This window comes from Spea bombifrons, chromosome 5 (genome assembly GCF_027358695.1).
Source record: "Spea bombifrons isolate aSpeBom1 chromosome 5, aSpeBom1.2.pri, whole genome shotgun sequence".
In the NCBI taxonomy this organism is placed as follows: domain Eukaryota; kingdom Metazoa; phylum Chordata; class Amphibia; order Anura; family Pelobatidae; genus Spea; species Spea bombifrons.
The window spans coordinates 104,220,554-104,239,002 of record NC_071091.1 but is presented as its reverse complement, the minus strand read 5'-3'; the positions used below and the strand labels follow the sequence as shown (position 1 = coordinate 104,239,002).

The 18,449-nt window shown below is 41.2% G+C and overlaps 1 protein-coding gene across 1 annotated transcript in view; it reads right to left on the bottom strand.

Moving 5' to 3' along the window:
- The window catches only part of TG (thyroglobulin), an 82,718-nt gene extending 66,118 nt beyond the window's left edge, over positions 1 to 16,600 (bottom strand). The window contains exons 1-9 of the mRNA XM_053467920.1: positions 16,516 to 16,600; positions 13,236 to 13,344; positions 10,921 to 11,018; positions 9,924 to 10,127; positions 8,329 to 8,488; positions 3,880 to 3,986; positions 3,269 to 3,412; positions 2,696 to 2,881; positions 880 to 1,971 (exon numbers count right to left, since the gene is read on the bottom strand). Coding sequence (XP_053323895.1) covers positions 880 to 1,971; positions 2,696 to 2,881; positions 3,269 to 3,412; positions 3,880 to 3,986; positions 8,329 to 8,488; positions 9,924 to 10,127; positions 10,921 to 11,018; positions 13,236 to 13,344; positions 16,516 to 16,600 — 2,185 coding nt within the window. The remainder of the gene's footprint in view (positions 1 to 879; positions 1,972 to 2,695; positions 2,882 to 3,268; positions 3,413 to 3,879; positions 3,987 to 8,328; positions 8,489 to 9,923; positions 10,128 to 10,920; positions 11,019 to 13,235; positions 13,345 to 16,515) is intronic.
- Positions 16,601 to 18,449: the final 1,849 nt, after the last annotated feature.

The window sequence follows — 18,449 nt, the reverse complement described above, 5'->3', positions numbered from 1 at the left end:
GATTTGCAGTGACTCGCCAATAACTCTGCAAATTTAAGTGATTTGGTTACTGCAACTTACTAGTCAGGGTAAAAGAAAAATGGCGGATCCATTGCTTTACCCACTAGGTGCCTCTAGACTGTAAGCTCGTTGGAGCAGGGCCCGCCTCACCTGTCGTCAGATTGTTGTGTTTTATACTACATGTTATGTCTACCCATTGTACACCGCTATGGAATTTGTTGGCGCTATATAAAACAATAATAATAATAACTTGGAATTTCCTTGACATCTGGCCTGTAGTCACAATATTGAACATCCCTATTCTAGAGTATTGCTAACTAGATTTGGGGTAGAAAGACTAATTTTATAGCTTAAAGAGAAAAGATGAGGAAAATAAATATACTGAACATAACAAAATAAATATACTGTATAAATATAAAATATAAAAAATAAAATTAAGATGTTTCTAGAAAGACGATATAAAAAAGACAAAAAGTCACAAGGTGAAATCACAAAAGGTACAATTTTGAACGTCTTAAATTTAAAAAAAAAATTTGAAAAGCTAAAATTAAAAAATTTTGAAATTTTTGAACAACTTGGAGGAGAGGCGTAGAGAAATATGTGAGACATCTGTATGGTTGGAACAGACTTAAAAGACATGTCATATGTGCAAATCAAATAGGGACATTTAGCATTTTGGGCTAAATTAAAACAATACATTTGCAGTGAATTGAAAAGAAAATAGCTTCTAAAATAGAATAAATGAACTGATTAGAAATGTTATTTGATTCACTAGTTTCAGTAAAGCTCTGCGAAGCAACCCATAGTGTATTTAATATATTTATGTACATATTTTCCAATGTATTTATCTAAATAATAAAAATATGCATTGTAACTTACACTGAATATTTTCTCCAGACAATTTCTGGGTTCCGGGAATAATTTGTCCATCGAAATCAACACAGAAGCATTTTTTACCAATGCACTGGACAGTCCAAAAATTTCCATTCCTATCACACGAGGGAATAAACAGCTCTGACCCGGCAGGCCGACTTTTCTTTATTAATTTTTGCATGTCACGTTCTTTTTCACATTTTGTGGGACATCTCGCCTTTTTCCCTCGTGTTCTCGATCCCTCTATTTCTTCGCCCGAATCATCAACGCACCAGCACTCTGATACACTACACTGAATTTCATCGTATCCGCCATCTTGGGTGCACGTCGGTACGAAGACGTTGGTGTCCCTCTTCGGACAGGCTTTCGACTGTAGAACGATCTTCACGGTTTCAGAAACGTCTTCGGAAATCTTTGGTGGGACAGAGACAACTTCTCTGAGAAATTTCGAAAATTCCTCAAGCTCAAGAATCGAAACAAAAAGCGCGACAAGATTTTGATTTTCTTGGAGGTTCACAATTTGCCCAAAACTGGCTTGAATGGGCTGGTTCAGGTTAAAGCTTTGCTTGGAGAAATTGGATGAATCTTTAGTTAAGTACGAATCTTCTTCAGATGAAAATAACTTGGCGAGTTCCTTGAAGTTACCTCCGCTGTACATTCCTGTTAAGCCAATTTGCTGGAAAAATCCACTAAAATTAAATTTGCTCCTGACGCCCACTGCTCCGGTGAAATTAAACGAACCCATGTTTTTTAGGTATTTTCCACCAAACAAATTTTGTTGAAATCTCTTTGGGTTTTTGGTAAATTTTAAAGCCAACTGTATTAGGTCTCTCGAAGGGAACAGTCCAGTGACCATGTCACTAATAAAATTGTCCATTTTAGTTTTTTTGTCTCCAAATTTCTCATCAATTGGATTTAAGAGTCCCGAATTAACAAAAGTTTCCAAGACATAGGATGAACAGTGTTTGGATCCTAGTCGTGGACCAAATTCCTCCTCTTGCGTTTCAAACAGGTTACGTTGGCCAAAAGGTCCACTGGGTCCATAAAACAAACTAGACAAAGCCTGTCTTCTCCTGTTTGAACAATCTTGATAGTTATCTGTATAAAGAAAACATTTAAAATACTTATTTTTTCTTTTCAAGTTAAGAAACAAAATGTTACTGCAGCCGATACTATTTTTGAAGATAATATTAATCTAGACCTCCTGAAAGTTCTATTCATCAACCTTAAAAGTGTCTAAGGAATCATGAACTCGAAATTGTAAAGGGAAACGAACAATTGTGTTTTTATATTGGTTCTATGTGTATCCAATTGGTGTTTTTATCCTATTTGTTCCCCACCAGTTCTGATCGAGTAAATTGAATTAAAGTTGAGAACGTTTTTGCTCCTGGTAAACGGGGTCTCGTAGGTGAACTTTTGTAAAACTCCTGGCTAATCACTGACCAAGGGGAAATATTCACCAAATGAACATGGCTGATTACTATACAATTGGTAGTAAAATCAGGGTAAAAAAGGGACTTCTATTCTGAGAATAAATTAACTACAGTTTCCAGGCTTCACCCCTGTACAAAATGGTCAAAATCATGGTCAAAATACCATCATGTGTTAAAATAACACTACCGCCATCACCTTGTAAATTACAAATATATAGCAGAGCCCTTTTAGTTAGTCTTCTCTTGGTGTGCAGCTCGGTTTGGTGTTGGCATAATACTTTGCAGAGCACAGGGATTCCAAACCACGTTCCATGAGAACTTAGGGCACACAATTTTTCATTTGAAACTGATGTACATTAAGAATCTCATCATACTTTTTAATTACTTACTGCAGTTGGGGAGTTTCCCTTGTAATCGAGATCCATAGATTTCCCGTCCTTTAGAATCCACGCACCAACACTGACCACCGGTTTGACATTGGACAGCTTCAAAATCCCCATTCTCGGTACAAGATGGTATATAAACACCCCCCATTTGAGCGGCAGTAAACCTCTGAACCTCACATGTAGTAGGGCCTATGAAAAAAAATAACGTTTAGCTGCTTGACAATAACTTTGGGAATAATTGGGAATGTCAAAACCCCAAATGGATAGGGAAACATATCATAAGCTCCATCTCTATAGGACAAAGCAATTACATCTCACTCAATACACCTCAAGGTAACAAAACATATTCAGTGCCAATGATGTCACCTCACACTCACTGGTAGCCCAATCTATTTGTCTGGCAGTCACTGTTTGAATGACCCACTCTATACTTGCGTAGATCCTGAAAGCAACATATGTTGCATTAAACATTCTAAATAATGTCACTAATGTCGTATATTTTATTTTTGGAATATGCCTCTTTCAGCATCCTTGGATTCTTTCTACAGACTCAAAAGCAAAAGATTAAACGCTTACATCTGAATTTGCCAGACGTAATTAGCTGAACGCCCAGGAATCGTCTCTGTAGAATGCGATAGATAGTTGTTCCCGTGAAGGAGCGAGAGGGGGATTGTCCTGCGAAGACCGTGTCGTAGACCTCATCCAACAGAAGCTCCAAACCTAAAGGTATAAATAATAGTAAGAAAGAAAAAAAAGGAAATTATGGAATTTGCATCACTTTCCGAAAATGTGCCCTTGTAGTTGGGGAGGGGGCAAGGAAACCCCAACTGGAATTTACTCGTGAATACCAATTAATAGACCTCTTATACCAAGGAAAAGGTTTCTTCTCCCCCTGGTAATAAATCATTTGGGATAAGAGCACAACACATTAAGAAAAGCTTTAACATAGCAAAAGCTTTTAAATATCCACCAACATTAACATTCAAAAGTGTTTTTTTTTAAAGGTGCTGTTCCACCTGCATTGCTGAATTGAACGCCTTTCTATCTTTTTCTTCACTGATAATTTTTGGCAGGGACATTGAATTGGCACGTGACATAAAACCAGGCACTTTGCTGTCAGCCATATGGGTTGAAGGTTTTAAACTAAAGGAGTATATGATGGACTAAGAGAATCTGGTAATGCTTACCAGTGTTGGCAAGTTCCCGTCCAAGCCTATCCGCACAGTAACAGTATCCAGAAATTTCTGGGAATGATTCCCGGAGGGACGTAAATGACTTAAAGGCATCTGGAAATCTACGATTCAAAAAAAGAGATTATGAGAATAATTATTTTGTGCTGTTGTTAAATAATATTAGAATTTCCGGTGTGGAATTTTTTTTTTCACATTTCCAATGGTGATAAATTAGCTTCTTTTAAATTTCTTTGCAACGCCAAAGGACAAAAAAACAAATGCATGAAATACAAAATGTATCAAGAACTACTAACTGGAAACATTAGAAAAGCAGAGTGAGTAATGAGAAACCCATTCAAGATTCAACAATAGATATTTAATTAGCTATGGGGTAGTTACACATTAAAATTTGGTGTCCTTGTTATAAAATATTTTGGCTCTGAACAATGGGATAGAATGGGGATGTATTTGGCTGTGAAAAAGAAAAGGTACTTAATTCAGTTTTTTGGGAGTGACCAATCAGAGTACAGTTTATTGTTCCTCTCCTAAAACCCAATAAACCTTCAACGTTGGCCCCAAATGATGTCATTTTTGGGATCACATCAGCATAGGTAGCCAAAATTATAAATCAAGCTGTTATTTTGGTTCCACTAAGCAGATAACAAAAATCCTTCTGTTGTCTCCTCCAAGGATTTTGTCATTGGGTCTCCAACACCCTTTAATTTCTCCCACCTAAAATGGTCTTTTATAGGAAACCTATAAAGCAAAACTTCAGAAACAAAGAATTGGATAGGCTGACTAATGGGTGGTCCCAACACTTTTCCAGACACTCACACTAACATACCTAAGCATTCACACACATTTATCAGGGCAATATCAATAAGTGGGTAATGTGGGCACATGCCCCAAGGGCCCACCTGCAATAGGGAGCCGACCAGAGCCAGCGGCCACATGGGTCCCGGTGGGTCCATGGGACTCAGGCAGCAATTTGACAGGGCCGGAATCTTTCAAGGTTTGTGGAGAAAGAGAAGTGTTTCTCGTTCTCCACAAATCTATCTGCATTGCTCTGGCTTTTTGTTACACTTCCTCGAGAGGGCGGAGCAACAGGGTCAGCATATCCCCCGTTCCTCTGATTGGGGCAGAGGGTTGCCGGAGGCTCCACTCTTTTGCGGAAGTGCATTGGGAGGAGTGGTGTACTTGGGGGGGCGGCCATCTCGGGTGCCACTCATCAGGAGGGTGCCGCACTGGCATACAGAGACGGCTGCCCCTGGGCCAGTCCAAAACTGTCCACAAAGGGCTGGTCTGACTTGGATGTCATCTATCTACAGAGGAATTTAGAACAAATAGAAGACTTTACAATAAAGTGGTAGATGCAATTTGACATAGAAAAATGTAATATGTATTTGGAGGGAAAAAGCATGCTAACTGTAAAATAAATTGCTGTTTGTTTGGGAAAATCACTGTAGTACTTTAATTTCAGGCAGTTGCTGCAAAATTAGCAAGTTGTTATCCTGTATTAAAAAGGGAATGAGTCCAGAATATTATCTATTTATATGACTTCAACTTGAATATGAAGTACTATTTTGGCATCAGTTCATAGAAAGATATCATGGAACTAAAAAGGGTTCCAGGGAAGGCAACACAATTAATTAAGCCTTCGTGACCAAGGACGTTCTATTACGTTCTCTAAACCATGGTCTACATGACAAAGTACATAATACTATGTCTTATGGTTTCCCAGCAGCATTTACCCACCAGTACATGGGAGATCAGGGTGTCATTAGAAAACCTGAGGACTCCCCTGTGAGCAGGAGCTAGCATCCGGTGTAAAGAGCGCCGCTTACACCGGAATAACGGAGAATGGCCGAACAGAGGTTCAGGCATTCTCTGTCGGCAGTGTCAGTCCTGACACAACTAGAAACCACATTCAAAGTAAAAAGGTTCCCTAAAGGGTTTATTCAGACCCTCCTAAGACATCTGATAAGTTCCCCTGCAGTTTCTGCGATTGGAAATGCAGGGCAAGAGAGCTTACTGATGTGATCAGCAGCAGTGAGGATCAAAAGAGTGTTTTTCTCTTTCAAAAAAATAAATAAAATAAAAAAGGCTTAAAAATAGAAAAGATGATATGTGAGGATATAAATACTATATTGGATGATATAATAGAACTTGTTTGGGGACCTTTTACCAAACAGATCCTTATACATGACACAGGGGCATCCTGTAAGATTAGAGGAAAATATATTTCTTGTTAAGATATATTCTGGGTCAACGGATATGGGTTCTTGGAAAGCTTGAACTTAATAATACATATGAAGTATATTTCCAAGCATGATATAAATCTTCTCATTCTTCTAGATAAATTCAGCTGTATAAAACTTCCTCTATATTCTGGCTTTTAGTTGTTAACAAAATTCATTTAAAAAAAGAAAAAATATTATTTTTTTATAAAAAGTTTTTTTATACAATATTTAGTCATAAATATTTTTTTTTGAGATTTTGATGTAACAAAATAGCTGCCTTGTCTATAATAAATCAAAATAAAATCAGTAAAAAAATCCAGTTTTCAAAAAATAGCGCTGATCGCTGAAGTTCTGATGTGTATCATTTTCACAAAAAAATTATATTTTTATTGCTAATAACTTGGGTTATTTAGATTTAATGCCTGCAATGGAAAATAGTATAAAGCCTAATATTAGACTTCCTAGAAGAATACAATGGTTGGTCTGTGAGCTTCATAAACCCATTTAATGAAAGGCCACCTTATGTATATACCATGCCCCCCAACATTTCAGGTATCCGAATCAGGACACTCGTGTTGTGGGTGTGGCTAGAGGTAGAAGTGGGTGTGGCTATAGGCAAAAGTTTTTGAGACCACCTCCCCATTTATCTGGAAAGCCATCTCAGGTCTAGAGTGTCGCAAGAAGGTCCATTGATGATGAAGCTCCCTGGGATGTTCAGAGAAGATCAAAAGAACTGCACCGTGAAAAATGGGGCACTTGGGAGATATGTGGCCACCGCTGGGTAGTTCTCTGGATTTGCACGATTATTTCCCCTCCATTAAATGATCTCTTGTCTCGTGGTCGAAGTTGCTCTCATTGTTTGGTGGCAGCTGATTCTGTCTGCCTAAGATAATATCAGGAAAGGAAACTGGTACGCTAGTTCTGTCACAGCTTTCACAAAGTTAACTAGTCCCTTACTTTTAAAGTGAACATATCGAAAACAATAATAATAGCTGATGATGAAAAATAACACGTTGAATTATCTGTATAACGCTTAAAGCCGTGTATATCAGAAGGTTTCTGCCGCCTTCAGCAATTAAAAGCGCTATACAATACACAAAATAGACAATAACCTTAACACACCTTAACATATACTGGTATAGAAGGAGAAGAGCGCCCTGCTCTTGTGAGCTTATATATAAGGCTCTGACTATGATCAATGTCATGGGGCATTGTTTAAAGGCCAATTTGCATCTAAAACAGAGCAAAATCATAGTTACCCCGCTATGCAAAAAAATACGGCCATATAAGGTAAATAAAGCAGGCTGCGGACCGTGAATGATACACAAAGAAATTGCTGATCCATCAAAACTATGGAAAGAAACGTAATCAAATACCAAAAACCCACATCATTCCAGGCCTGGAGGATCGTGATCTCATTAGCCGACAGCAAGATGCAGCTGCTGCACGGTGACCTCCACATAAGTTGGATAGGCTTCAAGGCGACTGTATATCATACCTCCCAACAGTCTTGGTTTTTTTCGGTGATTTTCAAGCACTATCCTGCTGCGAGGAGTAGCTTCCCCACCGTACCTCTTTCAATTTAGTATCATACAGTAGATTTGCATGGACTAAGATGAAAAGCATGTTTGTAAGTTTGTATCTGAGGACTTCTAATTGTTTTAGCTTCTGAGTCTTGGAGTGCTAGGGCCCGCTTTACTTAACCAATATCCTGTTCTGAAGTTCTCTCCCTTCTATCCCCAAAAGTAGAAATATAACCATACCTGGAAACTCTCCAGGTTTCAATCGAAGACTCCAGGTCATCACTAAAGAACTCTGGTTTGCGGGAGCAGCATTGCCAAAAGCCCCACTCTCTGCCCACTTCCCCTCCAGCCACGCCAGTTTTTCACCATATGAGGCTAGCCCTGCATCCAACGTCAGCGGGACCGTCTACTGGCATCCCATAAAGGGAGAGTTCGGGGTAGCTGGAACCTGGATATTCCCAGTGTGAACTTAATGGGGAAGAATAATCACACAGATTCTAAAATAGGAAATAAATATTGCTGTCGGGATGCCCAGAATACCTGGCCTGTTTATGGTCTTATAGGACTGGAGTTGCGCAGTCATTCTTTAGAATGAAACATATGGTGCTATCTAAAGGAACCATACGTTCATTCCCCATTAGCATTAAGTCATCTTCCAACCACTGGCCCCTTTATGAACTACGGTATAAAAAAATAATTACCGGCTGAAACTTGTAACTATATCCAAAATCATCTTGTCTGTAGTGTTGACCAGTTTGCATTGAACAGGTGAAAATTCCCCATTGTCAGAACAATGAGGAGGAACCTTCTCCCCGACACCATGAAGGATTCGACGATCTCTGATCTCGCAATTCCGGGGACCTGGAAATTAAAATAGACAATATCAAGATGTGGACTTACTGCTCATCATAAATGTTTTGTGTATTTATTTTTTGAAGCATGGTATAGTATCCAGTGGCCGACTAGGCCTATGGCAGCAGGTCAAGGAGGCAACAGACCCCCTGCTGCCAAACCAAGAAGCAGATTGTCCTCTTGGATGATCAGGACCTCCAGTACCCCGCTGCTCAATGGGCCGGAGATCTTTGATCTCCTCAACAGGCCTATTACAGGCTTATTACACTATGGAGGTCGTGCTGACTCACCACAGCCCCCATAGTTTGGTTTAGAAGGTACCATGCACCTTTAAGACACGGAGTGCAGGGATATGACATCATAGGGCAGTACAGACTCAGACGAGGAGGGGCAGCTGAGGGCAAAAGGTAAATGTACAGCTGATGGTATCGACATTCCATGGTGTTAACTTGCATGTGACAAGAGGGGCAGCTCACAACCTGAGGGTCACTCTTGAATTCTCCAAATACAATACCCCTATGCCTTTGGCGAAAAAGTGACATCAGCACGGGTCATGGCCTCTGACCTGTGTTAGGTGCGTTTCTTGGTGTTCGCCCCAGGCACCAAGATCCGTAGATACGGCTGTGGAATAGTCAGTGATTTTGTCTATTTTTAGTGGAGTCTTAATCTTGTTTTTTTTTTTGTTTTTTGCTTCGTTTTTTTATGGGCCTGCTCAATCATGGAGCCATTTATTTTTGCTTGTAAACAAATGGACCTTCAGGTCATATATTTTTGATGTATTCTTTATTCTTTTTTGTGACTTCACCTAACCTATACACAACTTTGTGCCATGTACATAAAAGTTTTAACCTCTTAAGTACCTGGGCTTTTTTAAAGCCATAGGACCACTAATCTTTTATTTATATAGCGGCAACAATTTACGCAGCGCTTAATACAATACATATATTCAAAGGGTATGACAAGACGAGAATTGACAAACTAAGACAAACCGATATATTAGGTAGAGAGAACCCTGCTCGCAAGCTTACGCAAGATATTATTCTGTTATGAAAAAATAAAAAAAATACCGTAAAACACATTTATTTACAGTTTTACAGTTATATAAATTATCCACAATTAATAAAAGGTGAAAAATACCAAAAAAACATTTGTTAACTTACCCTGAATAATATTAATTTATTTAAAGTTTTCTAAGTTTTCTATTTTATTTTTTTTAACTCCTTCATAACCCTAAAGCTAACCTTAATCCCATCTAACTAATTCCCCACCGCACTGACTACCCAATATGAATTAAAAATGACATCTTGGAGGTGGGAAATCAGCGTTCCATAAGTTCTTTGTATGCTGGAAAAAATTCACATTGCTCAGGTTAAGTAGACTCTAAATATTTAACATTGAGCAGGTTAGGTGCACTGGTTTAATTGATATCATACAGGAAACCTACATTGTTTAGGTTTCCCGATCTGCCGTGTTCCGTAGATCTCCATTCCCTCAGTGTCCACACACCAGCATTGCCCTAGGTTATGGTTGCATTGTACTGATTCAAACGCCCCGGAATCTTTGCACTGCGGGATGTAGGATGTCGAGGTCCGATTTATATAACCGCTCACCAAGATCTGCTGCTTTTTAAGCTGGCAAAACGATAGGCCTGAAGTGCAAATGAAAACAAAATATATCAACATTGTGGTATATGTAGCAAGGTTAGCAGATTGGTTTTGCTTTGAAGTTTTTGTATCATTCATTACAAATGTCAGGTTGGGAACTCTATGAGCTTGGCTCGGAGTCTCTGGGTAACAGATGGGAACTCTATGACCTTGGCTCGGAGTCTCCGGGTAACAGATGGGAACTCTATGAGCTTGGCTCGGAGTCTCCGGGTAACAGATGGGAACTCTATGAGCTTGGCTTAGAGTCTCCGGGTAACAGATGGGAACTCTATAAGCTTGGCTCAGAGTCAATGGGTAACAGATGGGAACTCTATGAGCTTGGCCCGGAGTCCCCGGGTAACAGATGGGAACTCTATGAGCTTGGCTCAGAGTCTCCGGGTAACAGATGGGAACTCTATGAGCTTGGCTCAGAGTCTCCGGGTAACAGTTGGGAACTCTATGAGCTTGGCTCGGAGTCTCCAGGTAACAGATGGGAACTTTATGAACTTGGCTCAGAGTCTCCGGGTAACAGATGGGAACTTTATGAGCTTGGCTCGGAGTCTCCGGGTAAAACCCTGCTTCCTTGGGCCTCCTGGTCAGTTCCTTCTTTCTCTGGGCCCATGTTCTGCCTATTCCCCACCCGTTTTCCAATGATCCCATCCCACATTCCCTCCCACAGAAGACACTCTGGGATAGACTTGCCCCCCCATGAGGTCACTTGCATAGATGAGTGAATGCTCCAGGTAGCTAGCCCTAAGAAGTTCCCAAGTATGGCAGTAACCCATAAGGTTCACTTACACAATGGAGGGGACCCTGTCCGTCGGCTGCCTGGGACCTCATCACCATCAACATCTACACACCAGCAGGACAGGCCATTTCTAGTGCACTGGATGTTCCTGGAAGCAAATGTAAACGCTTACATCACCTGTTTAATGGATGTCAGGTCCATAATTACATAGTGAGGTTTATAAAAACACATATGTCCATCAAGTTTAACCATTCTAGCATATGAATGATTCCATTAATCCAGTTTGAAGGCAAACAAAAACCGCTCTTGAAATCATGTCAATTTTTCCTAGAAAATGAACAAAAAATCTTCCATGGAAATAAAACTAATCCCTACGTCAATCACTATTTACATAAAAATGTTTACAGATGAATAGCCGAAAAGAAATGTGGAGAGATCTGATAGCTTATAAAAAATGCATCATGGGGGGCAACAATGACTTTTCAAAGCAGTATACATTGTCCATGGTTCATGAAAACCTCTGGTTAGTTAGTATACATGGTAAGTCTGCGGTCATCGTCTCCACAGGTAGTGGCTTCCAGTGCTTTCCAGCCCTTACTGTGAACAGTGACCTTTTTCTCTAACAAGCTGGTTGTTTGTTATTTTTGTGAATCTTCTTTTATACATATTATTATTATTTATTGTTTTATATATAGTGCCATCAAATTCCGTAGCGCTGTACAATGGGTAGACAGGACATAAAAAGTAGTATGACTAACAGAGACAACAGGTGAGGAGGGCCCTGCTCAAACGAGCGTACAGTCTATTTGCTGTTCTATCTACTAAAATGCAGACATGGATCAACAGGATCCCTTGGAACCCAGGGACCAGTCAGACACCTAGAATGTCCATGAATACAATAGTGTACTGCCAGCCCTTTCTAGGAGGATAGCCCATCAGTCCCCTTTGTCAGCTGAGCTGACCTACCAAGTAAGAAAGGGCTACATAAACCCTGTGGTCCATCTTCTGGCCCTCAATGATATGACTGTGACCAGCCATTGATAGATAACGTCTACTTTTGTAACACTTCTTTTCTTATTGGTTCCCTCCTTTGGACAAAAAGCTGCACAAAAGAGCTGGATTTTCAGGGTCCTTTAAAAAAAAGAGGGGAACAGCAGATGCCTTCAGGGGTTGATGGCCGCCAGAAGACCAGCCTCCCATCAGAAATGGTAGAGGTTAATACAACGAGAAAATGTAAAGACCCTTGGGCCAGGCATATGGCTCCTGAATCTAAAACAAGACTAAGGTCTTTACATCAAGAAATGCGAGTCGGAAACGTTCCTTAGGTTCACAATTTATAATCCATAGTTGGTGAGGAGACGGGTATCTGCCTTCAATTCATCCAGAATTAATTGATTAAGTAATCAACATCCTTCTTTCTTATTAGTCCGTTGTGCTCCTGTGTTGGACAGCAGTGCGGGTTTCTTTTTTTAAAAAAAAACCTTTTCCAAACAAAACTCTCTGATCCGAAGGATGACTCTCTAAACATATTTAGCGTATTTCATCATAAAAGAGATGACGTTTCCTGTAAACTGTGAAGAACTTGTCTTGGCAAGTTTGCACAACGCATTATTTAGGAAATCAGTGGAATTCTGGAGGTTGTTGAGAGGCTGAATTTCAGAATGTAAACAGATAAGGAGGAAACGGCTTCATTTAATGAATCCATCAAACCCCAAGTATGTTCTGTCTATCAAGCTACATACTGCCCCTCGCTATGTTTGGATAGCAAATGGTGCGGGTAATTCACTGATTTTCTCTAGTTATGCATCAATGGGTGACAAATTAAGGCATTCTATGCATCTGTTTTGGGAAAATTGATGGAAGCAGTAATAAAGAAGCAAGGAGCAATCTATTTGATCCACGCACCACGCTAGCCCATTTGATCTATACATTAGGTGACAGATCATCTGAGTGAAATTTCTTTTGGGATAGACAAGCAGAACTACAATTCGATGGTGGTAATACAAATTGGACCGAACCCCCCAGTGCTGTATACAGTAATAACTCCCCAGCGCTGTATACAGTAATATAACCCCCAGCGCTGTATACAGTAATAACTCCCAGTGCTGTATACAGTAATAACCGCCCAGCACTGTATACAGTATTATAACCCCCCCAGCGCTGTATACAGTAATATATCTAACTACTTTCATTAGTCAGAGTGTCAGGCTGGGTGATTATGACTGAGCCATTCTAGTGTTTCCCACAGGCAGTGTGATAAGGAGTCGGGGTGTTTGTCTAGTAGATTAAGGGTCAGATTACAGATCTGAAAACATTATGAGGCAAAAACTACAACTGTTGAAATAGTGAATTAGTTCATATTTACCTGAATAATCCATCGTCGGAGCACTGGGGGATGTAGTCTGCTCCGTTCCTGCTGGCCTTCTCTCTGGCTAGTTCGCATGGAAGCAGAGTCTGCGAGTCCAGCTGGTATTCTGTAGGAAACATATATTCTTATTAATGTAATCAGAGAAAAAAGCAATCGTCGGGTCCTGGGACCCCGCACAGATCCGTGTTACATAATAGAGGATGTGGCAGACACCCAGCTGATCCCGTCAGTCTGTTAATCCAGTTCAGTTTAGGGATGAATTCAGGGCCGAACTGGGAATGGCTAAGTGGCCCTGGCTCTTTAAGGCCAGCGGCCGCCAAATTGTGCAAGTGCACATTACATTTTAATGCCCACGGAGCAGGTGGCTTTGCCATATCCAGCCGGCCCCCGCATACTGTGGGGCCCAATCAACTGCTCCAGTATGGGGTGCTGTTAGCCAGCGGCCCACAAGGCAGGAGTAACATTTAAACCTAATATCGCTAAACCAATCACATTGAATGAGAAAGGGGAACCCCTATAAATATTCCTGGGAACCCTTCGGGTTTCGCCCAGAAGGTTCCAAGTGAAGCACCACTTCTCGGGGTCTGCGGGTCATCACTGAGAAACCGCCTACTTCTCCTCCCAACATCAGTGGGGCCGACGTCAGTGGGACCGCCCACAATATCAGTGGGACCACCCACAATATCAGTGGGGCCGTCCACAATGTCAGCGGTACCGCCTACCTGCATCGCGAAAAGGGAGGGCTTTGCAACTTTATACATCTTTCCCCCTTCTCGGGTATAGCTCAGAGGGACAGGTAGATTCAGGGCCCTAATCCCACGGTCTCTATTTCTTTTTCTGGTGACATTCTACCTCCCAAGCCCCCCCGCGTCCGGATTCGCCAGGGGTAGAAGTTGGGAGGTATGTCATTTAGTCCAAGTGCATCTAAATATATCCGTGCTGCTTATAATAACCCATATTCGGATGAGTACAGTACATGCATGCGCGGTTACTGTTGCCTCTCTGCCCTTCTTTCACTCTATGTAAAAAAAAAACCATATCTGTGACATGAACTAAAATTAAAACTGTACATTTTTCTTGACGGTGCGGTGAACTGAGATTGGAAATGACAGATGTGGGTTTTCTCCAGGCCTAGAATTTAATGTTCAAGAGGTCAAAGCTAAAGATGGGCTTCCTACCATAATGACAGCGTGCACGCATCTCCGGAAAAAGATGCTTTTGTGCTAATTTTTTTTTCTTTATTTGGCTTTGAAATGTTTCGTGACATCGTTACTCCATTCTGAAATATTTCTGATACATTAGAGGTTAAATCGCTAAACTGCAAACATGAGAGGTGAAGGCCAAGAGCGGATAAGCCATGATAAGAAGAAAAGTCACCTCCCTCGGGGGATACCTGGGAACTCTCTTGTTTTGACCCGGAGTCTCCTCTTTCTTAAGTGGGCGGAGTCAATAATGTTGTAGGCGGGGCTAGCTACAAGCACTTTATATTTATATGGGGGTGGAAGGTCATTGTGTCTAAACACAGCTCCCGCAACTTAGAGATTTTTGCCCGTTACTCAGAGAATTCACTGGAGGACATTTCTGGCTGTAACATAATCGCAAAAAGGTTTTCTAGCCATCTATTAGTCTTTTAAACTTAAACTTGGATCAGCGAACACAAAGTGCCATTGGAACACAGGAGTGATGGGAGTGATAAAGGGCCATTGGAACACAGGAGTGATGGGAGTGATAAAGGGCCATTGGAACACAGGAGTGATGGGAGTGATAAAGGGCCTCTGTACGCCTATGAAGATATTCCATTAAAAATCAGCCGTTTCCAGCTACAATAGTCATTTACAAAATTAACCCCGTCTGCACTGAATTTCTGATCCATTTTGTGTTATTTTATTGGACAGAATTTGCTAAGTGACCCCAAACCTTTGTGTCATTGTGTATTTATATACTGTTGAATATTATATATATATAATATTACAATCACATGTTCTGCACTGAGTAGCATTGTTTAAAGCAATACATTTTCTACCATCTAGTGGCAGACTTGAGATGTAACGTTAGGTAGAAATAAATGTTTTCGTCACAAAGGGAACAAAAACAAAATTTCATTATTGAAAAAAAAGGGAACGGTGAAAATATCAAGAGTATTTACAGATATGCAAACAACAGAAGGCCTTCTGGGCATCCTGTATTATGGGAACTTAGAGCTCCTTTAGAGCGCTATATACATCCATGGACAGATGTACGGCAGGGCAGATTCACCTAATTAGAGATCCACTTTTGGCCGCTGGGGACTTTCTAAATCAGTGGCCCCTGAGACTTATTAACCCTTTAATAGCTCATTGTGAAGATTCTATGCAGTGACTCGCCAAATGTGTTACCCAAATGGCTCTAATACCATGGTTTAAAGATTCACCTGCATTCAAGTAGCGATTGGTGGTCTTATTTATGATCACATCTGCACCTTCACCCTAAGATTGGGACAAACCCTTAGAGTTCCCAAATATACATACATACGTATGAATAAACCCAAATCTGGCATTATTTAAATTATTTTGGGGAAGGGAATACGGTGGGAGGTTTTATGCTTTTAAGGCTGCGTTTAGAGAAGTGGAGAGCATTAGTGTGGAGGAGAGACGACAGAGAGGGTATGCGATAGAAACATTTAAATACATAAAGGGATTTAACAAAGTACGGGAGGGAGGTTTATTTCAAAGGAGGTGAAATGTTAGAACATAATTCTAAAAGTAGAGGGTCGGAGGTTTAGATGGAATGAAAGGAAGGAGTATGTTACTGAGTATTAGATAAGTGGAACAGCCTCCCAGCAGAAGTGGCTACTACAGTGAGGGAATTTAAACACGCATGGGATAGGCATATTTTCCTGAATCTAAGACGAGACCAACGACTGATTAAGGTTTCAGTCTTTACAGCAGGAGAAACGGACGACTAGATGGGTCCCAACGGGGCTGATTCTGTTTCTATGCATTATCGCTGCTATGATGTAAAGTTGTGGGTTGTTTTTGATTGGTTGAGGCAGCCTTTGCGAAATGGGATGAGAACTTCAGGGCAGACGTATTAGATCATGCTGGCTCGGCCACAGGCTGCCACTGTTTTCAGCTTCCATAAGGTGACCAAGAAGCACAAGCTATGAGTGATTCAATATATTCATTTAGTTTTACATTATTACATATGCTGTGAGGTCATCAGTTCCCCTTTGGTAAATAGACCTCTTGCCTGATTTATTCGTATTCAACGTTTTCATTATTCAGTTCCAAATACTCACCAGATGTCACAGCGGAAGCCGTTCCCATGATGAAGAGCACGCCGTACACCGACAGCATCGTCTCGGGTCTGACGACAATCCCCATCCTTTAACGCGGGGCGATGACCGTCTAGGTCCACCGGTCCAGATCCTCGCCTTTTATACCTGAAACAGGCTGCACACAAAACTGCAAACTCATTTTGTGACGTGGGTGTTCACGGGGCGATGCCTTGAGCCGAGTAATCAAGCGAAATGAACTTTGAAGTGCCTGTGAAAATGTCACGAGCCCAATCGAAGCTGTAACAACTAATGAACGGACCGTCACAGATCCGTCGAAGGGAGCTGGCTTCGGGGCGTTAAAGCCAGAGACTGCTGTACTTCTGCCGCAAAGCATTGTAGGATCGCTCCATTGGGTGGTTGGGCTCCCGGGTCCCCCGCGGGCTGAGGAAATCTCCCTCGCAACCGGCCTACAGAGGTGTTTGCTTACCTGCCGTAGCCTCCATTTGGTCCTATACTCGGCACTGAGCACCCTCCTGAGATGGAGCAGCACGTTATGCTACTCCACAGGATAGACGGGATTAGAAAATGAGTGTTCCAATCCACTGCCTGCGCATGCGCTGAAATCCTAGTAAAGTAAATGGGATTAGTGGCAGCCAAAATTTGGAATGTTCTTTTAAGACATCATCCTACGGCCTTGGGTTAAATAATGTAATTGTCTCAATCTTGTATCTGACCAGAGGGGACCCTCTTACTAATGGAAGCCTAGGACTTCATCAGCAATGCCATAAAGCAATCAGCTCAGTGTGGTGTATGAGAAGTTACCCAAAATACCACAAGACTGACAACAATGGCGGCCTTCAGATAGATGTATTATTGGAGCCAAATGAAATAAAGCCCATGGTGCAATACTGTATGAGTTTTTAATACCTAAAGTAGGACACATACACACAAACACACACACACTACTCTGACCCGCCGAGAGTGGACAACAGAGCAATGCTCTCTCACTGCTCCCGCCAGGACTGCTCGTTTTGGCTCACAATCAGTAAAAATCTGTAATTCCTGATAACAACTAATCACTTAGGCTAGGTTTCCACTTGGTTTTTTTTTTTGCTAAAAACGCCCATAAAAACGCCAATTCAGCCACACGGCGTTTTTTTTGTGAAAAAACGCTGCAGCCAGATGTTAGCTGTTCTTCAATAGGAAATCGCACAATGCCATATCCACTTGGCGTTTTTTTGTTTGGCGTTTTTTCAGTCCTCTTTGGCGTTTTTCTGCTTTTTTGGGCTCTGTGGCAGTTTTTCAAAATCGCAGCATGTTGACACTGGCGTTTTTTGCAAGGAAATCTTGGCGTTTTTCTCCAATAGAAGTCTATGGGAGAGAAAAAACGCCATGAAAAAGCCATGTGGGTTTTTTGCCTTGGCGGTTTTTATGGCGTTTTTTTCCACAGTTACAATGCTGGATGGACCCAGTATCTGTGTGTCCTACGAGAAATAGGCTGGAAACAAACAGTTTCACACAAAACAAAGTCCTGGACTGGTTCATATTGAATTTTACACCATTGGGAACAAACATGCCATTACAAACAAACATACCCGACGCATCAACTGGATCCTGCGTGCCAAAAGCAACAGCAAACAATTTGCACCATCATTTGGGGCCAATCTTCCTAGAGGAGCAGACATTCGGAATAAAGCATGCCTTACAAATCACAGAAAAGAGACAAAAGGGTCCGCTGGGGCGTTTAAGTAGAACTCTACCAAGGAAATGACATCAGGAGGGGGCAGATACTTGCCATTTATCCTAATCCCTTTTAGCTGGGTGAAACTTCTAACTTGTAAAGGCTAGAAAAACTGCCTAAGGTCAAAAAAGCAATTTCCACAGAAAGGCTAAAACGCCAGAAAAAACTCCAGAAAAAAACGCCAAAACGCAGGTAAATGCAGTGGCAGTTTTCT